At 45.3% G+C, this 23,500-nt stretch overlaps 2 protein-coding genes across 2 annotated transcripts in view; one reads left to right on the top strand and one right to left on the bottom strand.

Annotated features, from left to right (window-relative positions):
• Positions 1–1,937: 1,937 nt before the first annotated feature.
• CUNH22orf31 (chromosome unknown C22orf31 homolog) lies at positions 1,938–10,973 on the bottom strand. Its single transcript, XM_051200222.1, is given in 6 exon segments — positions 1,938–2,282; positions 2,284–2,400; positions 4,125–4,293; positions 5,303–5,462; positions 10,048–10,115; positions 10,939–10,973. Coding segments are annotated over 6 exon segments (894 nt in total).
• Positions 10,974–16,707: 5,734 nt separating this feature from the next.
• Kremen1 (kringle containing transmembrane protein 1) overlaps positions 16,708–23,500 on the top strand; it is a 67,825-nt gene continuing 61,032 nt past the window's right edge. The window contains exon 1 of the mRNA XM_051200474.1: positions 16,708–16,907. Within this exon, the coding sequence (XP_051056431.1) occupies positions 16,817–16,907 (91 nt within the window). The 5' untranslated portion in view covers positions 16,708–16,816. The remainder of the gene's footprint in view (positions 16,908–23,500) is intronic.

The raw sequence follows: 23,500 nt of genomic DNA, 5'->3' as shown, positions 1-23,500 counted from the left end.
TCACTGTTAGGTTGTTTGTTTTTAGTGACTGCATGTGCATATCTCTCCCTTGGCTGAAACAAACCCCAGAAAGACTTGTCTTTGTCCTGGCTAGAACACCACTTCTCAGTCATCTTAAACAGTACATAAATGAGTGGAGAATCTGAATGCCACTGGAAGAAGTCAAATGAACAAGCCCAGCCTCCTCTGCAAGAGTGGTGATGGCGGGGGCTGGGGAAAGGGGACAAACACTTGTCATTGTTATAGTTTGGGAGTAGTAGGAACAAAAGAAAAATTTAGAAACAATCATCATCTTTGTTGCCTCATCAGACCAGAACAAAATCACCTGTCAACTATCTCGTGTCCCCTTTAAATAAAAAGAAACAGTGTCTTCGAAGTTCTAAGGCTCTAATATTGGTAACAAGTACCCTCTTTTGGGGAGTGGGAGGAAAAATAGAGCATCACTAGTGTATAATTGCCTAATCATGGACAAGGAGCACCACACTTTCCCCTGGGAACCTCTGTATTTTCTAAGTGTGTGATAGCAAGTTTGAGCTTGATATCAGCCCTGGGTGTAAAACAGCCATGAAAACTATAGAATTCTAACATCAGATGAAATTGGAAGTTTGGGCATTTAGCTCCTGGAGCTGACGGTCCCGTGCCCCGTCCCCTTTCAGGCCCAGGCCTTATTACTGGGTTCCACCTTCAGCCCTATGGTTCAGGCCCTCCCCTCTGTCTTCTGGTCTCAAAGTTCACACAGGACTAATGCTTTTAAAATGTGCTCTATAAAAGAATTAGTTGGAAGTATCATCTTTTAAACTGATCTACCTTTTTCTATTCCTTACATAAACTTTTGTATTGTTGGTCTAACAAGACTTTTTTCCTCCCATAGCACTTAAGATTTTTGTAAAGACTTTGCTGTAAAGGCTTTGTGATAAAATGGTCTAAGGGCTCTTTTCAACATTACCATTTGAAAAACTGTTTTTAAAGCTAGAAAACAACTTATGTATATTCTGTATATGTATAGCAACACATTTCATTTATGGAAATATGTTCTCAGAATATTTATTTACTAATATATTTATCTTAAGCCATGTCTTATGTTGAGAGTGTGACATTGTTGAAATAATCATTGAAAATGACTAACAAGGCCTTGTAAATACATGATAATTGCACACAGATTTTACACATTTGCAGACCAAAAATGATTTAAAGCAAGTTGTAGTCTTCTATGGTTTTGTAACAAATTGTACAAATGACTGTAAAAAAAAAAATACAGTTTTATCAAGTATGTGTTACATGTGGTCATTGTTGTGGTTGGCTAAGTCTAGACCCTGCTGCCTTTCGCAAGCCAGTGCTCTGAGCACCATCTTATTCAGAGACTTCCTGGGAACTTACGCTTCTGTTAACGAGTCCAAGTTGTGGGACATTTCCAGGCATCAGAGTATTCTAGGGCCTGGGTTTTTATCATTGCATAGCAGTGTGTGACAGGAGCATAAAGCAAGATGGCCACAACTTCCAGGCCAGCCTGGACTACAGAGTGCACACAAAGCCAGCCTGTGTGGTTTAATGAAACCCTGTGTCAAAAAAAACTAAAAACTGCTAGATATGCAGCTTGATGGCAGAGCACCTGCCAGCAATCAAGGCTCTAGGTTTAATCCCCCATAGCTGCCTTGCCCCATATCCCCACCCTCCCAGCATGGCGCTTACAAGTTTAATTCTTGTGCGGCAGAGACAGATGGATCTCTGAGTTTCAGGGCCAGCCTGGTCTACATAGTTCCAGGACAGCCAGGTCTATGTAGAGAGATCCTGTCTCCAAATAATAAAGCCTGGGGACCTTGTCTGTTTTCTCTGGGAGGGTAGTTACTAGTTCATAAAGCACTCTGAGACTAGATGAAGAGCAGTTTGTTTTTCAGACACACTGGCAGAGGACACTCCAATCCTATGAGTTCCCATTATTATTTTTTTTTTTTCCTTAGCTTGGGCCATTTCTCAGGGACAGCAGCTATACTCCCTGCCCAGCTCCAGGTTCCTCTGTGCACTCCTGGTGGCAGCTGACTCCAAAAAGCTTCCCAGAACCTTTGTTTAATGGCTCTGCCTAGCTCCAATCTCTACCTCTTGGGCGTTTCAGAAGACTCTCACAACATGGGTTACACCACAGCATGGTACAGAGCCTGGTAACCCTGGATAGGGATGCCATGGATGGTTGGCATGTCCTCCAGCTGCTGTCCCTCTTGGGTTCCAGGAAGCAATGCCCGGTGCTTCCAGGCTATCGTCCCACTGTCCCTGGACAACACTTGAGATAGCGGCTGCATGTTTGGCGTGTCTATCCTCATGATCTTGGCTGTTACTTTTTTCCTTTGAACTTTTTTTACTCAATGCCAGGAAGAAAGCAGAGGCGTCAGAGTTCAAACTTGGGAGCTTAGAATAATTATCAGGGGGGATTTGTGTCTCAGAGTGTTCACTACAGCAACAACCAACATGTGCCTAGCACAGTTTAGTTACTGAAAAACCTTTGCATATAGCACTATGTGTGTTCCCTAGAACCCTGTGAAGTCACAGAGGCAGATTTAAAGGCAGGGAAATTAGATCTGGTTTGCCCAAGGCCACAAAGCTTAAGAAGCTCCTGATGGAGTTGACATCTATTGGATACTAAGCAAGCTCCTAATTACTTATTCTTTACCAAACTGTTCAAAGGGCCTTTGCATGTATTAATTCATTTCATCTTTATGGAACCCTGTGAGAGAAAGGCCAGTATCAGTTTATATTACAAAATCAAGACACAGATTGGTCAGAGTTGGGATTTGAACATACTCTGAGCTCTGCCGGCCACCAAGAAGCAACAGAACTAGATTCTCTGAGTGCAGTGTCACAGGCTATAGGTGTTTCAGGTGTGTATACATAAATACATACTACCCACCTCTCATCTGTTGTCCCTTCCTTGTCAACTTCCGAGTATGACGTTTTCCTGCAGAGCTAAGTACAGGGTGAACCTCAAACCCCTAATTGTGGAACTGTAGATGGAGGGTGTTCCACCCCTATCCCGGGAAGCTTTCCACCGCAATTCTGACTTCAGCTTTAGGATTTTCATCACCTGGACACATGAATCCATACAGTAAAATCTGGCTTTAGTTTTTCCCTCCTGTCTCATCACTGCTGGCCATTGGTCACTTCTCTGTGCCTGTGCCGCCTGCAGGCCCTCTGCTCCAGGGTGCCTAGCAGCTGGCCTACCGGCCACTTGCTCTTGGCCTTTCTTGTTCTGTGTCTCTCTCTACCTGTAACAAGTCTCCCCCCACCCCTGCCAGCCAATTCCCAAATAATGACATGGAGACTTTTTAAAATTATGAAAGCTTGTTCCTAACTAGCTCTTATAACTTAATCCATTTATATTAACCTACGGTCTATCGTGTGGCATTTTCTCTCTTCCATCTTGCACCACCTGTTTCCTCTGTGTCTCATGTCTCTGACTTTCTCCTTCCCCTAGTCTTCTCTGTTCCAGGAAGTCCTGCCTAACCTCTTCCTGCCTAGCTATTCAGCTCTTTATTAAACCAATCAGAAGGTGCCTTGGCAAAGACACATCTCCACAATGTCGAATATTCTGCAACATGTTTCCTTTTGTCTGAATAAAAAGGAAAGGGTTTAACTCTAACCCAGTAAAACTATATGTAATAAAAACAATCATCAGGTAAGACTTATATTTGCAATGTCCAGCCTATCTGTATTTGGCAAATTTAGAGAAAATATTTTATTACCTATCCTATCTTGGTGAGTCAAAAGTTTTCTACCTAGTTTACTTTCTATTCTAGCTTGTATTACCAACTCAAAGCTATCTTTTTAGATAAATGACTTAAGCTTTTATGTCTCTCAACCTTATATACTTTGTATCTTTTTCATGAGTTTCTTTTTTGAATTTGCTAACAAGGAAAACTAACTATATCTAGTCTTTAACCCCATCAAAGACCCAAGAAGGATATAGTATTACCTGATTAAACAGGAAGTGCAGAGCAAGCAACTTCCAAGACTAGAAATGACAGAGTCAGTTGCCCAAGGTTCCTTTGCAATGCCAGGGGCATCCATCTTTGGCCTGCAGGCCTAGAATATCTGACAGAATTTTGTGAAGCAGGAATTTTCAAGGACTGTCCTACTTTGTCTTGACAAAGTTTGGCACTTTCTTTTGTGTCCTGATTGTCCAGTTTGAACAGCACACTGTCAGCAGTCGAGGCAAGGGGAGTTTTTTGCCCAGTGGCTAACCTTGCCAAAAGTGAAGGCAAAGGTTCTTCCATACCTATCATCCTTTTCTTTAGTCGATTGGTGCTGCCAGGAACAGACATGTCTCACTGTCATGAAAAGCCTTCTTTTATTAAAACATTTAAATGCCATATTCTGTAGGTCTTTGAAATGTTCGGAGGACTATCTTGTAAACATATCTAACATGACTATAAGATTGATTGTTATAGGTGACTACTAACCTGTATTTCTTAATTATCCTAAATAGTTTTTAATAATAGCTTTCAAGGACTAGAAATTTATATTATTAAATGAGCTGTATAGGTACAATACCACATATATACAATATAACAAAAATAACCTTAAATTTGTATCAATATATAAAAATCCATACCAATGTAAAATATTTGAGACTAATGTTTTTTTGTTTGAAATCAGATTTAATAATCTACCCTTTTATCCCACCATTTTTATATCACCCCTTTTTCCCTCCAGAAAGAAATTCTTGAATCTAATTTTTGTCTAGCTTTTTTCCTGACCTTTACCAATAACAATTTGTAACCATCAACCACCCTAAATGATGACAAACATCCGTAACCCACCAAATTACCAAAAACCCCACTGCTTGGGATTGTGGGTGTTGTGTTCTCTAGACTGCTTCCTGTTATAGGGAAACAGCATCTTTAGGGGACCCTGATAAAAATGGGATAGGAGAACTAGCTGTGTTATTTTTTGTTTAGTCTCTGTAATGGGAAAGTGTAGAGCTTATCCGAAGTCCTGGCTGGAGTAGTCTGTGAGGCTGGACCACCTCAGCTAGTGTCTTTGAAGTTGTTCTGGATGCAGACTTTTGAGGAAACTGCAACAGAAGCACTCTGGGAGGCCAGATCACTTGAGCTACTTCTCTTTATTGGTATCTGGTCCTTTTTTCTGAAAACACATAAACTTTTATAGGTAACATGTGCCTTTCAATATTATACTATGTCTAGGCTTCTGTCCCTCTGAGGATTTTGCTTCTCTGATCTTGGAAGGCACGCTGTGGCATTTACCTTTCAGTTGCCATCTGAACACAACTTTGACCAGAGAGAACAAATGGCACTATGTAGTACCTGGTGCTGGGGCCTTGCTGGTCTGCTTTGCACCCATTCTGACTGCATTGATATCAGAGACCATGTAGCAGTCCTGAAGATTGGTATTCAATGAGATGGACTGTCGAAGTCCATGGTTAAGGATGCTGGAATTTTGTCTCACATTGTGTGCTAGAAATATAAAGAGGAAGTGATTTTTGTTGTTATTGCTGTTGCTGTTGTTGTTAAAGAGCAGTTCCCACACAGAAACTAGAAAGTATGTTAGAAACTAACTGTAACATCATTTCACATGCTATTCCTTTACCCCAGGTCTTAGAAATCTTGCTGGAGTTTATGCCTCCTGCTCATCTAGAACTTTTTCATACCAAGTAAGGGAAGGATGTGAATTTTAAAAGGTCACAATGATATTTTGGTTCTTAAAGAAGCATGCTGGGGCAGGAAGCTGGAGTCAGGAAGAGCTCAGTAAGAACATTAGACAGTTTGCCTACTGGAAAGGTAATGAATCCATAGCAAAGGAATGGGAGAATCTTTTTGTTTGTTTGTTTTTGTTTTTTTGAATGGGAGAATCTTGCAAGATTTCTGTGTAAGCTCTGGTCACAATTCATGCACATTCAAACACAAATGACAGCAGGTAAGTCCTGCTGGACCATGAATACACCTAACCTGATAACAAGAGCTTGGTAAAGCCACACAGTAGGGAAGGAAATACATTCTGGGGTCCATAAAGACCAAGACATACTCCCTGGGACTAAGAACAGGGGAACAATTGGTATAGATTTAATCAAACAAAGAGACCTGGCTTTTTAAGAAATATCACCTATTCAGGGAGTAGAGAGCTCATCAGTCCAAAGCTGGCTGCTCTTGGAGAGGACCGTTTCCCAGCACCCACAAAGAGGATCACAGCCACCTGCATCTCTTGGTCCAGGGGCTCCGATGCCTGTTTCTGGCCTCCTGGGGCTCCTCCACATATGTGGTGTACATATTAGGCTCACACATAATAAATCTTTTTAAAATAAAATTACATTGTCATATTTTGATTGCCTTAAATTTCATTTTAGCTACCTTAGTAGGGGAAAGAGGTTTGCATTCTTCCTCTCCCCCCCCCATGTGTGTGTGTGGGGTGGTTGTTCTCTTTCATATTTTTATCTAGTCACCTGTCTTTTCTCTGGGGCAGGTAGGCAGTTTACAGCCATCACTCCAGTATTTGTGATGTCTGTCACTTTGGTTTGTGAGGTGGGTGTGGGCAAGTACTACATCATCAGATCTTATGATCAAATGATAGAAGAAGCTCCAAAACTTCTTGAGTCTTCATTCTCCCTAGAAGGCTTGCAAGAAAATCCTGATGTTTTTAGGAAGCATGGGTCACATAAAGTAGCACCAGGCATGCAGACCATATTATGTGTGTACAGATGTTGAGATCCATCCTTACGTGCGTAAAAGTGCACTTTTCCACTTTTCCATGCACATAAAAAATGATGCTTAAATTATCAAAATATCTGCCAAGGTTAGGACCAGAAATTAAAGAGCATGCACCTGCGGCCCTGAGCACCTCTGTGTCTCTGTCTCTCGCCCAAGGAGATGACGTGGTTTCTGGAATGGGGTTTTATTTTACATCCCATGGCAAATGTAGTAATTAGAGCTGTTAGCACTGTAAAGGCCTGGAAATGAGAACAAAGACCGCCTCTTCCTGGGAACTCTTGGGCAATGCCTCTCTCCTCCTCAGGTGCTGGTCCTGTTGGTGGTTTTGATTTTTTTTTCATACACAAAATGCCAAAGGAGGCTCCTTCCAGAGTGGGAGGAGAGTGAAATGATGGAAAAACAAAGTATGAATCTGGCAAGAACTCCTGGAATTGCCATGTGTTGCCTGTTTGAAATTTCAACTGTTGTCCCTGGAGAGAATCAAAGCTGGCAGGCCGACCGCAATACAGGCTGCCCTGTGGCAGAGCCACCCCCAGGCCCATGGCATCTGGACCCACAGACACTTGGGAAGACAATGAGGCCTATTCAGCAGCAAACTCTGGCTTCACCTCCCAAGAGGTGGGTCAGTCTTAGAGCAGGGCATTGGAAAAGGTTTGTCTTTGGGAAGGGTTTGTAAATATCTAAAACCAGACAACCAAACATTCTTCCAAACCAGTGAATCCTGGAGAGATTACACCATGCTTGCAGGTCTCCGGTTACCATCTGCATTCAGCTCTTCTCGGTAGAGACTAGGCAGGCACAGGAAGCTATTATGAGGATCCTCTGTCTTCCTTCCCTTCCCCAGCTCCCCTCCGGTGCGGTGCCCCAAGTCTCCTTATATAATGCCACCTACGCAGTGATCTGGAACTCATGATCCTCCTGCCTCAGCTTTCTGACAGCATCCTTCCCCATCACAAGTTTGGTTTTCTAACTTCCTCCTTTCTTCCAGACATTTGTCGACCATATTTTTTACTATATTAGTTTTGTCATTCAATGATGAACACAGCTTGGCTTCTGAGAAGCACTGTGAGGCTTCTGGCACACAGCCATTCACATGGATGTCTCTTGAAGCAAACTCCTCCCTTCCCCACCCCACCCCATTTGAACATTGGGCCTCAAACTTGCTAGAGAATCGCTCTTATCCCTGACCTGTATTCCCAGCCCCACTCTTCATTTTTTTAATAGTATTTTTTAAACTTTATTTTATGTGCATTGGTGTGAAGGTGTCAGATCCCCTGGAACTGGAGTTACAGACAGTTGTGAGCTGCCACCCAGGTCCTCTGGAAGAGCAGCCAGTGCTCTTTACTGCTGGGCCATCTCTTCATCCCCCTTTTAGTAGTATTTTAAAGATTTATTTTACTATTTGTGTGTATGTGTATGTGATGTGTGTGCAAGTTCCTTCTCTTTGTTCAGCATGGCTCATTTTCAGTTGACTGGACCCTAGGGTACAGCTCATTCTTAATCCAACCCTTAGTACCTTCACTCATGCAATTTCTCCTGCACCAATAAAATTAGTATTTATTGAATACTTAATGAAGACCAGCTGCTGTTCAAGCTCATATCATGAAATGCTACCCACAGTGACATGGGTGTGAATGTTTGCTACCACCCCTAGCTTACAAATGAGGAAACTGAGGCACAAGTTGCTCAAAACAATGCCCTATGCCCTATTGCTAGAAGACCTAGCCAAAGTTTACATAGTCCTTGCTCTGGGCCACTCACACATGTCACTGTGACTCTGCCTTTTCTCTGGCTGATCCATCTACCCACAGTCCCTGGGCTCATATCTAGTCCTGTCTTGTCACAAGATTTCTCTAGGCTCAGAAATTGTTCTAACCTAAGTTGGTATCCCAGATCCATCACTCAGCAGGCAAGTGAATGCACAGCTCTGAACTGTAATGTTCTCCTCCATGAGACGGGGATAGCAATAGCATCTCCAAAAGGGTTACCATAGGAAAAAGGAAAACAACGCAGAGGGAGACCCTTGCGTGGCTGGCCACAAAATGGGTGCAAAATATGTAATTAACTCGCGCTAGGGTTCTGAAGGAAGAAGTATGGCACTTTTTGTGTTCAGGTGATACATATTGAATTGAGGGATATACCTATAGAGAATAGCTAGCAAGAGGTCTCAACAATAGCTCAGTAGTTAAGAGTACTTCCTGCTCTTCCAGGTTCCCAGCAGCTCACAAGCACCATAACTCTCTGTGGAATGCAGTGCTTTCCTCTGGCCTCATGGTCACCACACACACAGCATATATTCACACAAACACATGTATGCACGAATACAAATATAAATAAACCCATCTATTTATTTATTTTATTTTATTGGAGACAAGGTCTTACCATGTAGTCCTGCTGTTCTGGAACTCACTATACAGACCAGGCTGGCCTCAAACTCACAGAAATCTCCCTGCCTCTGCCCCCCCACCCCCGAATGCTGGGATTAAAGTCATGCGACACTATACCCAGCGTCAGATAAATCCTTTTTAAAAGAAAGTTGGTAATGAGGGTCAGCCAGATGGTGCAGTGGATAAAGATGCTCGCTGTGTACCTGGCTGTGCAACCCTGCTGACCTGAGTCCAATTGCCAGAACCCACATAAAGGTAGAAGGGGAGAACGCTACACGTGTGCCATTACACAACACACTCAGACCCTATACTGTTCATACACACACACACACACACACACACACACGTCCATACACACACGACGACGATGACAACAACAACACAGTGAATTTTAAAGTAGATAGGGCTATTGAGATGGCTCAGCAGGTAAGAATGCTTGCCACACACCTAGGGACCTGAGCTTGACCCCCAGGTCAAACATAGTAGGAAGAGAAAACCGACATCTGCAAGTTGTCCTCTGACCTCCATACACATGCTGACACACATACATACACATTCACAATAAATGAATGGCTTTTAAACATTTAAAAAGAAAGTAGATAATGTTTTTATTAATATTACATTGTGACCTACTTGCTTATCAACCCCTCTCTAGGCCCTGATGCCCATAGTCTTAAATGGCATGATGCAACGTTTGGTATGATCTTCATCTCTGGTTTTCATATGGATCAGTTTGGCTTATAAAGGTAAACAATGGGCCTCTTTAAGAAAAAAAAACCCTGTCTGACACAACTTGGGTATCAAAGCATCCCTTCTCTCTCTCTCTCTCTCCCCCCCCTCTCCCTCTCCCCCAGCCCCTGGCCTACTACATGCTAGGTAAGTGTTTGACCACGGAGCTATGTCCCTGGTGCCATAGCATCTCCTTTCTTGATAGATAGATCTTGACTCACCTGATTGTGGAATTTTCTGGAATACTGTTTCTGGAAAATTCTTTACCAGATGACAGGGGAAAGGGCAACTATGGATACAGAAAGAAAAGCAGTTAGGTTTTCAGAGATTTTTTTTTTTTTTTTTTTTTTTTTTTGGTTTTTCGAGACAGGGTTTCTCAGTGGCTTTGGAGCCTGTCCTGGAATTAGCTCTTGTAGACCAGGCTGGCCTCAAACTCACAGAGATCCGCCTGCCTCTGCCTCCTGTGTGTTGGGACTAAAGGTGTGTGCCACCAATACCCAGCTTCTTCAGAGATTCTTGCCTCAAAGGTTGTTTAGAATAGTTAAGTCAGGCTCCAAATACTATTTGGCCCAGGTTCCTGAAACTGAAGTGGAGGTTTTGGCCTTTGGTATTATCATTTGGTCTGGGCAAGGAGATCAGTTTCATAGCAATATCACCCTGAATGTTCCTGGTTTGACCTAATGGAATGTAAGTAGAATTAGGCCTGGTTGGTGCTTGGGTAGGAGAGTTGGGGGTTGAGGGAGGAGGATGTCCACATTGCCCTGTTCCTGTGTGTCATGCTCTATGGGCCTTTTACATGGTATTCTGCTGAGTTCAGTCTAAATACCCCTTGCTTCCCACATGTTTGGAGCTGAGCTCCTTGACATATGCAAGCTCATGCTTCTATTTGGGAACACATCTGTCCTACTCTGATGCTCAGCCAAGCTTTCTTCCTAGTATTTTTAGCTCCTGTAATCTTTCTTCTCTTTAGTTTTTCTCAGCTCTTATTTTCTTTCTGGAAGACCAGCTAATCAAGAGGAGAGTGAGCCTGCTTATATGAATTCTGTTTTCTCCTTCATGGCTCTACTCTTCAAGCTACAGTGGCATTTCCCCATCTCCTCCGTTGTTTTTACCCTGGCACACAAGCAGCAAACTCCCACACCCGCATGGGGACACATCTGAGGTTCATGGGACAAAAGGACAGGAAAACTCAGGAGAGGGAATGTGGAGAGTCCTGACCTGTGACGCTATGGCTTAGAGCATGTGTGCTGAATAGTCACCAGTCACAGGCCATGGACCTGAGATGGTAACTGACATTCTGGTTACCCTGGGGCCACATTCAGGATGCCTCCATTTCGTTATTTCCACCCAAATGTACCCACAGGTCAGGCTTTGTACCAGGCTCAGAGTCTTTCTCTCCCTTACTCCATCAGAAGAGTTAATTCCCGATTCTCTTGAGTTTCCTATCACTAGATTCCCGAGCTAGGAACCTGGGGAAGCAGGATCAGTAAACAACACAGTGCTGGACCCAGCCTAAGTCCAGAGAACAATTGAGAGAATGATCTGATGTTTGTTTGAAATGTTGAAAATGGGTTCGTGTAGTTCAGTGGTGGAAAGGTCATGTGCTTGATCCAGACAGATAGGCAGGCAGGCACTGAATTATTTTATTCATCATGGTGACACAAGACTTTGTATCCCAGACTGGCCTTACACTGCCTAGCTTGCTCTCCTTGCTTGCTGGGATTACAGGTGTGTGTGCACCACACCCAGTTTAGTCGGTGCTGGGTATGGAACCCATAACTTTGTGCATGCAACACAAGCACCCCACTAATTGACCTATATCTTCCTCCCCCCCCCCACGTGTGTTTAAAATTACATTATTTATTTTGTGTGTCTATGTTTGTGTGCCCATGTGTTTGAAGGCTTGAGTGTGGAGGTCAGAGGACAATTACTTTTGGGGAGTCACTTCTCTATTTCTGCCACTGTGATCAAATTCAGGTCGCTAGGTTTGGTGGCATGTGCCTTTCTCCGCTGAGGCATCTCATTGGTCCTCAGGGTTGTCCTTCACAACACTTGGGGGAAGGATTCTGTGGAATATGATCACTTGATCTTAAGTACTGCAAAGCACTTGGGAATCTCTTTTAAAGGCGACATCTCACTATGTAGGCCTTGATGGCATGGAACTTCCTATGTTTGGCCAGGCTGCCTTTGCCTCAAGAGTCCTGAGCTGTAAGGTGCACCACTATGCCTGGCAAGTAAAACCTCTAGATGTTTGGGACCACACCCCCTCGTGTTGTGCCTATCTGCAACATGACAGTCTGAGCAAAATCATTCCAACTGGGATTTTAAACACCAGACTGACCCAAACTCAACCAACTTAGTAGGCCTCCCAGGAGGAGGTAAAGGGCCTGATGAAAAGTATAAACAGGCAAACAGACTCAGACATCAGCATCTTCCGGAAGGCAAGGGGTACTGTGAATGTCCTCATTCTTTCCATGAAATAAGGCTCCGAAACGCCCCAGGCACGCAAAGCATGGAAGTGAGCATCTGGGGCAGCTAGCTCCCTGCTGGAGGCCAGCACCACATAACTGAGCAAAAGACCTTGAGCCCTTGAGCGCCGTGACCTAGACAGGCTGAGCTGTATTTTTAGCCTCCCCTACGATGTTTCGATGTTTCCGTCACCTGTGCTGGGCTTTTAGCTTCAGAGAGGAGGTGGGGGTGGAGAAGGCCAGAGGGACTGAGGTGGGGGCGGAGAAGGCCAGAGGGACTGGTCTTTCTCACAGCAGCCCTGTGGCAGGAGTGCACAGGCTGAATTACACACATGTCACTTTCATGAGTGTTCCCCTATGTAGTGACAAAAATCCAGAGTGCTTAGAAAAGCCACAACCTTTTTTGGAGGGTGGGGATTTCGAAACAGGGTTTCTCTATGTAGCTCTGGCTGTCCTGGAACTTGTTCTGTAGTCCATGCTGGCCTTGAACTCAGAGATCCACCTGCCTCTGCCTCCTGAGTGCTGGCGTGCACCACCACCACCATGGGGCTTTGAAACCATTTTTTTAATGTTCTGCTATGATCATCTTAAAATTCTTCTGTTTTGTTTGAGACAGGCTCTCAGTCTTTGCCACTGAACACCCAACAATCCCTCTACCTCAGTAAGTCTGAACATAGACCCTCATATTTAGGGTTTCTCTTTGTAGCCCTGGCTGTCCTGGAACTCAATCTGTAGACCAGGCTGGCCTCTGAGTGCTGGGATTAAAGGCGGGCAAGCGCCACCATGCCTAGCTAGGACCCTGTATTTTCATTTCCTACTCAGCCATACAAACTGTAGAGCTCATTCTAATTGTACCAAAACCTAATGAAAAGTCCCGAAAGGGCAACTTTCTATACAGGGGAGGGGCACAATAGTCCAAAGCCATTGTCACACAGCCCGAACACCCTGAGTTGGTCAAAATAACCTTGTTTAGAATCTCCTGTGTGCTGGCCCCCTTCCTATTTTCTCCTCTTGAACCCAAGGAGATAGAGAGTTTAGTAAACTGCAGGAAACATGAATTGCAGAGAACTCCATCCTGCTTGATGTCTCTCCAGCATCCCAGCTGATGAATGCAGTGTTTTTTGTGGAACCCAAGGACTCACTCATCTTAGGCAAGAGCTCTTTCTCCCAGTGTACCACTTCCCAGCCCCAAGTGTGACAGATGAGAGCCTGCCTTCTTTCAACAGATATTTAGGGTTGGGGTTGGAGATGTGACTCAGTCAATAGAATGCTGGCCTACCAAGCACAGAGCATCTTTTTGTTAGTTTCACTATAGTACTCTGGGTGTCTGAAATACCCACAGACCCACACACACCCTAAACTTGAGCTGTCCTATTATTGGCTATGTCCTCAGCACTTCCCATATTCCTAACTGTGCATCTTTGTTTTGAGACAGAGTGTCATGTAGCCCAGGCTGGCCTTATGCTTATATAGCTGAGGATGACTTTGAACTCTGTGATTCTCCTGCCTCTACCTCCCCAAAGCTGAGATGACAGTCATGCGTGTGCCACCCACCTTGTTTATTTGGTGCTGGAGGTTGAACTCAGGTCTTTTTGTGCATGCTAGATGAGCTCTCCACTGAGCTATATGAGCTATATTCTCACCCCTTTACTGATTATTTGTTGAAGGGGGGACATGCTCACGTCTACCTAGAGTCTTCACCAGTGTTACCTGTTCACTTTTTTTGTCCTTTGTGATAATTCTGCTCTTGAGGCAAAAGTCAAGAGTGCAGAGGCCTCAGGGTTTTTTTGTTTGTTTGTTTGTTTGTTTTCCAAGACAGGGTTTCTCCATGTAGCTTTGTAGACCATGTAGCTTTGAGTCTGGCCTCAAACTCACAGAGATTCCCCTGCCTCTGCCTCCAAGTGCTGGGATTAAAGGCGTGAGCCACCATCACTGGGCAGGTCTTGCAGGAGGATTGTTGCTTTCCTGAGGAGGCACAAACAGACACTGTGCCCTAAACTTAGCACCAACAGTAGACAACAGAGACTCCCCCCAAGCCCAGTTTTGTGAACCAATGAATTAATTTACTGGGCTTTACTACATGAGCTTGGGGAACAGGCATCTCACCAAAAAAAAAAAAAAAAAAAAAAAAAAAGTCCTTTCCTACCTTGAGTGACAACTTCTGAGAAGTAGCCCTGGGGAAAGTTGTCTTCAGCTGACCTTCCACCCACTGTATGCTCCAGCTACATCTCTCGAGATCATAAGCACCTGGGGCTGGAGAGTGGTTGGAATCCCAGGTTAGGATCCCTCTAGGTGACACTCCCTCTAGAGCGGGTGTTAGCAGCAGGTCATGGTTCCCATAGACTAAGCAATAATCTTATTGTTCTTTCCTTGTTGCAACTACAGGCAAAAACCCTCTCTGCTCGGTAATGACCAGTACTCATGGTTCATGTTAAGCCCTGCCTAAAAAAGCTTACACAACAGACCCATGTGTGGAACATGGAGGCTGTGTTCTCACTAGCAGGTGGAGGGTGTGTCTACTGGGTGGGGGTAGGGGCGTCCACTCAGGAGCGCCGAGGGTTCTTGAATTCAGGAACGACAGGGAAAGCAAACAATTGAACAAGATTCTTCTTGCCACAGCTCTGGGTCGTGTGGGTGGAGAGGGACAGAAAGACAGGCGCCTCGTGGGAGGGAGGTAGCTACACCCTTGGGGCACCAGCTATGGGAGCTACCTCGTGTGAGTGTGGAAGGCAGGGGGAGCGCAGGCCCTGCAAGAGGGCGAGGGGCACAGGGATGGTTGTATCTCATGCAGGTCAGGGAATCCCGCGGGGCCAGGACCGCCCAGCCCTGCTTCAGGGCACAGCGAGTCGGCACACGAGGGCAGATGTTCCCGCCGCCTAGCAGGGCGCAGGCCCGCACTTGCCAGTCCCGGACCAAGGACTTGAAAGCTCCCAGCGCACAGCCCGGACCTGTCCCGCCAGGCGTCACCGTGGCGTTTCAGGAGAGAGCAATAGGAAAATCCCCACTGCCTCGGGGTGTGAAGAGGAGGGAGATTCGAGATACTGGGGCAGGCCGAGAGTTTAAGCCACCAGCTCTCTGGAGCCCCAGTATCCCTTCTGCAAGAGACACAGCAGCGCCTGCCCCGTCGAGTTGAGCTCTTCAGTTGCTCCTATGTCTTTGAACCTTGAGGTCTTTTATTGTTACTATTTTGCTGATGGTTGAGCAAAATACAATAAATATATAGTGCCACCCATTTTATGCTAATTAAAAATAATTTAACTGGAATTGGGGCGCACAACTTTAATCCAGCACTTTGGAGGCATAGGCAGAAAGATCTCTGAGTTCGAGGCCAGCCTGATCTACATAGTTCCAAGCCAACCAGGAGTGAGTGCATAGTGAGACCCCGACTCAATCAAAATAATGATAAAATAAGAACAACAACAATAATAATATGAAATTGGCACAATGGCTCAGCAGGTAAAGGCAATTTGCTACCAAGCTTATGACCTGAGTTGGATTCCCAGAACCAACATGATACAAAGAGAACCGACTCCCCCGTGTGGTCCTCTGACCTCATGCGTGCACCCCCACACATACACATACATAAACACAATAACACATGTGTGTATGTATATTTTACCCCTCTGTGTAGCCCTGGGTGTCCTGGAACTTGCTTTGTAGACCAGGCTGGCCTCTAACTCCCAGAGATACACCTGCCTCTGCCTCCTGAGAGCTGAAATTAAAGTCAGGTTCCACCACCAACCAGCTATAATGAAAACATTTTAAAAGAACATTAAGTTGCCCTACTTGACACAGCATGTGAAGGGGCTGTACGCAGTCCCTTTGCTAGATGCAGCACTTCACAAGGAGAAAAAACTCCCAAATTTACTGAGCTCCTGCTGTGCGTGAGTGGTTTCCATGAATCATCTCATTTTGTACAGCCGCTTTGTGGAGCAGATGGTGTCGACATTCCACTTAGCAGAAGGGGGCCCCGTTTCCTTCAACTTGAACAAAATCTTACGAGTGACCAAGCGGGATACGGATCTGGTCAGGAAGACTCCAAAACAAACAAGCCTTGACTAACCACGACCGTGCTCTGGTTACTACCGCAGTGGCGGAGCCCACGCGTGGGTCACGACGCAGGTGAGGGTGGAGCTGGGGTCACTGGGCGCCCCGCTCGTGTCAACCCCGCTAACCCCCAGCGTGGGGACTCGGAGGCAGGGCCGGTCCCGCCCTCACCTGTAGACGCCACACCTCCAGTAGCCACGCCTGGCGGCGGTGGGGGCGGGGCCATGAGGGGCGGGGGCGGGCCGGGGGTGAGAATGGCAGGCGGCGGCGCGGGGTGCGCACGCGCAGTCTGACCCGTTCCGGAGCCTTGCAGGAGGCTGGCGGCCGGGGCGGTGCTGAGGAGGGCGGGCCGGGGCGGGGCGCCCGGCCGGGGCGGGGCGACGCTGAGCTCCGTCCCGCTCCCATGGCCGCCCCCGGCTCCCGGTGCTGCCCCCTCTGCCCCGGGCCGCGCCCGGGGGTCCCGCACTGACGGCCCATGGCGCCGCCCGCTGCCCGCCTCGCGCTGCTCTCCGCCGCTGCGCTCACTCTGGCGGCCCGGCCCGCGCCCGGCCCCCGCCCCGGCCCCGGTGAGTGAGACCCCGGCTCCCCCCCCCCCACACGCCCCGCTCTCCTCCCTCGTGCGTGGACCCCGGAGAACGCGATGCCTGGGCTTCTGACCCGGCACGCGGCGTGGACGCTCCTGCCCCGTTACCAGGACTCTGTCCCACAAGCCGGTTTCGAACTTCCCGGGGACTCTGCTGCTTATGGGAGCGAAGGGGTGCGTGACGGCTGAGGTCGCCCCTACCGAGTGCAGACTACGCCCGAGTCCGGTGTCCTGCTTCCCAGGCCGAGTGCGCCGCGCGGTCCCTCCACCCGAGGCGGTGCCCTCAGCCGGGACAGAAGCTGGGACTCTGCTTAGTTTCCACACGCCCTTCCTTGCCGCAGAATCCCTTCCCAAATGGAAGAACAGGCATGAGGATGTTGTCTGGCCCAGTTCAGTTTCTGTGCGGGTTGTTGGGTGCTGAGCATACACTAGTGAACCTGCCGCTGGGGTCTCCACTCTGAGTTGCAGATTGTGGTGTTGCAGAGACAAGCTTTTGCTGGTGAAAGAAAACTCCGAGTTGCTTTGTTATCTTGCCAGCTTGGATTAGAGAAAAGGCTGAGACTTCTTTTCTGTGTGATTTTTAAAACTAACTTTGAGTCTTTGAGTTCTGCGAACCTCTGTTACTAGATCTGTAAAAGGAGTATGATGGTAACTCACTCCGGGACAGAGAGTTGGTGAACATTGAATGATACAGTGTAGGCAACAGGCATAGAGTGTATCCGCATATATAGAAGGCTATCAGTAAGCATTTAAAGGATCATTTTTATAGTGTTTCCCAGTTCGCTAAATACTAGACACCTGGTTTACCCTGGGAATAATTTGAGTTTCTTATATGATGAATCATGACAAAAGGGCTGAATGAAGGGTTCCCAACACTCCAAACCTGAGGCTCAGTAGAAGTGGTTTCTAGGTGATTGTTGCCTTCTGTGGGACTTCTATACTTTGACCACTTCTCCTGTTTGTAGTGTGTGAACAAGGAAGGAGGGACGTTCCTAGAGCCAGGATGTGTCAACATAACTGTAACCTAGTAACCCCTTAGCTCCACTTTGTCATCTCTGTGTTCAGAATTTAATGTACTCTATGGAGAGAGAGGTGCGGGTGGAAATAAGCTAGTTTTCCTTCTGGAAAAGTCACAGTAATATAGCTCGGAAAAGATTGTGAACCAGTTCTGCCTGTGCTTGCTGGGAAGTGGCATCTGCTAGGCATCTTTGCCTTGCTAAGGCTGATGCAGCTGCTCTTGAGTAAAATCGGTATACTTTTATTTAGGAGTCTTGGGTATGGATTGTTGTGAAACAGTCTGTGCTAAGTAATTCAAACTCTCATCAGCCCGGTTTCTTAGCATTCTGCTACATCAGTGTTTTTGTGACATTTCCCCTCTGTTTCCAGAAGCAGTTTCAGAGACATACCACATGGTTTTTCAGCATCACATCCTGTCAAGAGCCTAGCCACTAGTTTGTTAAATCCTTTCCAATTAAAAAAAAAAAAATGCTGTACACTGAGAATATGACAAACTTACCATTTCATATTTTGTGATATTGTAATTTTCTCTAAAATTTTGTGGATGGAAAAAATTATTCCAATACTTATATTCTGTACCACTTTGTAATATTTAAATTACTGGTGGTTCGCATTTTTGAATGCTGACCTTATGAAAACAGTTAGCTCATTCCCCTTCAGTGTTATTCTAATTATAGTGTGTAGTCAACCCCAAATGATCTCCTGTCTCTCCATTCTTCTTTTGACATGCTTTCTCTTCTTTCACTACTGATAAGAAGGGAGACAGAGAGGTCTTTTCTAGCCTCTCACCATCCTCCCCTACCTTCTCATCTGGAATGTGTCCTATCAGCAAATAGTATGTGATGCTATAAAATCTGAGTTTGGTTACCTGTGGGGTCTTCATGCTCTATGTATTCTCTTGGCTCATAGATGAATAACTTAAATGTTTAAGATAACAGTGAGTCCTTTTGTAAATCTTTTTTCTTTTCTTTCTTTTTTGTTTGTTTGTTTGTTTTGTTTGTTTGAGACAGGGTTTCTCTGTGTAGCCTTGGCTGTCCTGGAACTCACTCTGTAGACCAGGTTGGCCTCAAACTCTGAGATCCCCCTGCCTCTGCCTCCTGCATGCTGCGATTAAAGGTGTGCACCTAATGCCCAGCCCTTTTATAAATCTTAAAGCAAGAAAGTATTGCCTTTAGGTTCACTGCTAACCAATACAAGTTGGTGCGTTCAATATGGTTATTAATATGCTCAGAATTTAGCATAGGTGGACCAAAAGCAAAATTATTAAGACAAACTTATAGCATCATAATATACAAATTGGGAATTTTGATAGTAGGCAATATACCATCTTTAGTTTAGAATCTAAAAATTTTAAGTGTTAAATTTTTTTGGACAGTTATGGACATGGGGCATATGTTTTGAATGTGAAGGTCAGAGCACTTTTGAGAGCCATTCTCTCTGTCTACCCTGTGGGTTCCAGAGATTGAATTCAGATTGCCAGGTTTAATTCAAACACCTTTACCTTCTGACCTTCTGAGCCTTCCCCCCCCCCCTTTGGTTTTTTTCAAGACAGGATTTCTCTGTTGCTTCTGAGGCTGTTCTGGAACTAGCTCTTGTAGACCAGGCTGGTCTCGAACTCACAGAGATCTGCCTGCCTCTGCCCCCTGGAGTGCTGGGATCAAAGGCTTATACCACCAAGGCCCAGCCTGAGCCATCTTGATAGTCCCTAGTCTAGAATTTTTGAGCCTGGAACTCTACCTGAGGCTCTAGACAGGCATTGCTAATTTTTGTTTTGTTTTGTTTTGTTTTGTTTTTTTTCCCCAAGACAGGGTCTCGCTATGCAATTCTGGCTGTTGGTATTCACTATGTAGACCAGGCTGGCCCTCAACTCACAAATATCTGCCTGCCTCTGCCTCCCAAAGGCTGAGAGCAAAGATGTGCACCATCACACCTGAATGCATTGTTGTGTTTTAATAAAACTCTTTGAACATTGAAATTTAATCTTTACATATCAGTTTTGCATGTCATAATATATTCTAATTAAAAACTTACATAACTAATGTCAGTTTATAGGTCATGATTTGGCTCACAGGCTATATTTGTATTAAAGTCTTGCTCTAAGTTTATGTGAACTGACTTTAGGTGTTTACTGATTTGGAAAAAGCAACAAAGAGGTTGGTTTTGGTAAATGGATGGACCTCTTCCCATTTACTGTGAATTAACTTTTACAAATGTATGAGTTGGGCATAGTATTTGGGAAGCTGAGGTAAGAGTATTTTGAGGCTAGCAGCCTGCCTGTGCATTGTAATAAGCAATGGAGGGAATGCTAGCTAAAATGGTAAATTTTATATTTTACCATGATTTTTAAAAAAGATACAACTGGGAAAAAGCTTACATACATACATTTCAATCATCAATAAATGGATATTTAGTGTGATTCAGTTCGCTGCTTAAAGAAATAATTCCTACCTCAGAGCTGACCCCTAGTTTGTTCACCAGCCCTGTGGGCAGATGTTGCTTGAGACAAACTGTTGAGAGATTTTCTGTTTTGCAGAGGAAAGCCAGGCAGCAGGTGGCACCAGCCGGGAGACCTAGAGAAACAACCAAGGAGTGGGGGAGAGGGCGGAGACCAAATTCCTGTCACTTCCTAAGCTATTGGTTTTTATTTCCACTCTTCTGTTGTCGCCTAAAACAGCAGTGTACTTTAAAGGCTGCTTCTTTTTTAATTAAAGAATTTTGAAAAAAGCAAAGTGAAACATTGAAACATAGCAAACTGGTTGTGTTTGTACTGATGGGCAGTTAATAGGAAGTGCTTGAGAGAGACCAGAAGCTGGTGCCTATAGCTTTTGTCTGAGGTTTTACCTCCTGAATTAGGACAAATGCCAGGAATTGAGCATCTCACAGCACCTCCTGCACAGGTTTAGAGGTGAGAGCCCTTCCTCCAGCCTCCATCTCCCTTTGGCAGATGCATATCTGACTGGCTCAGGGTGTAGCCTCTGCCTGGGTCAGAGGGATGACTGACACACCTTCCATGTTCAGTTTGACCTTGACACTTGCCCTAGAACCCAGAAGTATTCTTTTAGGTAGACTGGGCACTGAGGTCCAACAGTTTTCCCCCCTTTCTTGTTGTCTTCCTCCCAACATTCTCTGTCTTTTCCCTAGACCTCAGCCTCTTAAGATAGCCAGAACAGGGACAGGCGAGGGGCCATGGTAGAGATGTCATTCTACAGAAATTTGCCTTATCCTCCAAGGAAACCTCTTGCTCCTGTTCTGGCCTCCTTCTAAGTAAGTACCTCCTTAGGTTGTCCTTGTACCAGCTTGAAGAGGAAAGAAGTTGAGAGCACTTTGTAAGATGGCCATCTTATAGGCAGAGTTGACCATGTCCCTTTTACTTCTGCAGTAGGGCCCTCTGGGGGCTTCTCCCCTGCTAGGGCCAGCTTCCAGTTTCTCCTGCCATGGTTTAATCCCTGGCATATAGCCAAAGCATTAAACTTTTATTGTTCAATTTACCACAAGGGCGAGGCCCTATTCCTAGTGGGCTGAGGAGGCTGTGGCTGCTTCCAAAACCCGAGTGTCACACCACATTAGCGACTGCAGACTTTGAGGGCTGGATTTCTTTTAGTTGGTTAGATTCTTGGTCAGAACCAGAACAGTATACTCACACTCAGAGTTTTAAAGCCAGGAAAGAGTAAAGACAGCACAGGCCACTTTTAAAGATGATTCATAATGGTGGTTGCCATCAGCCTGCATGAGGACTCAGTGTGGTTTCTTTTTATCCTGAGTAGATACATTATGGTGTTTGTAGCTTTCTTAGTATCCCAAAATCAAATAACAACATGGCAGCCAAGCAGCTCTCTTCTAGAATAGTAGGGATTGCTAGCCAATCCCATCATAGTATGTAAATTACTTGCTGCTGTTCAATCTATAAAAATGCATCTTCAAAGAAAATTACTGGGCTGGTAAAAATATTTTTAATAATGACCACAGAAGTCATATTTATTTTTCTTTGATGTTCTTCCGAAGAATCTTCTGGTTCTAATCAGTTTGTTCCCACATAAAATACAGTGGAAATCTACAATAATAAAATCCCCATTTCTCTGTCTATGGGGAAATAAACAGGGCGAGGACTGTCTTTTTCGGGGGCTTTCCCCTCGCTTTGCCCCAGACTCAAAGCCTCTATTACTAGTGGGTGTTTTGGCATCAGTTAAGGGCCTTCAATCCTTCCCTCCCTCCATGTTTTGCTCTTTCATTAAAGTGTTTCTGTTGTCTAATTATATCCTTTCAATCAAATTAGAGAGTGCAGCATCTGCTGAGGGCCCTAACTGCTGCCATCTGCACCTCGAGTATACAGGCCTTTTCAGCTGAGAATCACTCAACTTCCAAATGGCAGGAAGAGATTTGGAAAAAGTTCAGTTGGAGGGGAGGTTAACATAAAAAAGAGGCTCTTCAAAGGCTGGGTGCACTGTCCTGCCTGCTGGGATGTGTGCTTGGTTATACAGGGCATCATTGGCTTGGCTCACCCAAGACTCTTCCTAAGCGCTTCTGGCAGCTGAAGGGCTCTTAATTGTCCTAGCTGTTATGGTTTTGGAGGCCCCAGTAGAGCTGAGAATGTCTCCCTTGAGAACAGTCTTTTGTTATAAGACCACTGGTTAATGGATATGACACTTTCTCTTCATTTGGCCATTTCTTCTAACTCAGTGACTTCAGCAGAAGGAGATTTTGCTTCCTAGGAATAGTTTGTCATACTTAGAGACATTGTTTTTAATTGTTCTGTGGGGGATGCTGTTACTATCCAGCAGTTTGAAGCCTGGGTGCTGCTAGACATTGTAACAGTGCCCCACACCAGAGAATTACCTGTCTGTAAAGATAGTGCTGAGAGGAAAACCCCTGTCCTAGCAGTGTCATTATGTTGTCTCACTGTGACCTAAGTAAGAGCAGGCCACTCATGTCAATATCATTTCTACCTGTCCTGAAACTGGCTATGTAGACCAGGATGGCCTTCAACAGGAATTCTAAGAAATTATTCAGTAGTTGTATTAGGGGTAGGGAGAAAAATTGCATTGATTTGTTTGTTTGTTTGTTTTCAGTTCTAGAGGTAGAATTCAGGACCTTGCATAGGATAGACATGCACTCTATCACTGAGTGACACCCCCAGTTTTTTTGAAATTCGGGTGTAGCTGAGCACCTTGTGCTTCCATTTGCTGAGCCTTGGACCCAACTCTAAGATCCATGAAACCCTGCAAGAGACTTTCAGCCTTGGACAGTCAGGGCTGGCCACACTCTGTCCTTGGCCATGCTGCTCCGATGTCCAGGGATGACAACATTGCCAATCCTCCAATCCTCCTTCCTGGCATAGATCACAACTGTGCTGAGTCCTTCCTTTAGCTCTAACCCTTCTCCCTGTCCAGCGCTTTTGAAGTATGACTCTTGAGTTGCATTTTTATGTTGGGATGGATTACTATGTGCTTATCAAATGTCTACTGTGTGCTGGTATGTCCCCCTAGGACTTGTTTGTCCCCACGCCAGATCACAGAAGCCAGTGACTGTGGCTGTAGGGATTGCTTTGGCGATGCACTCCAG

This window comes from Phodopus roborovskii, unplaced genomic scaffold, assembly GCF_943737965.1.
Source record: "Phodopus roborovskii unplaced genomic scaffold, PHOROB, whole genome shotgun sequence".
Lineage (NCBI taxonomy): Eukaryota > Metazoa > Chordata > Mammalia > Rodentia > Cricetidae > Phodopus > Phodopus roborovskii.
This window is presented reverse-complemented; position numbering and strand designations above follow the sequence as displayed.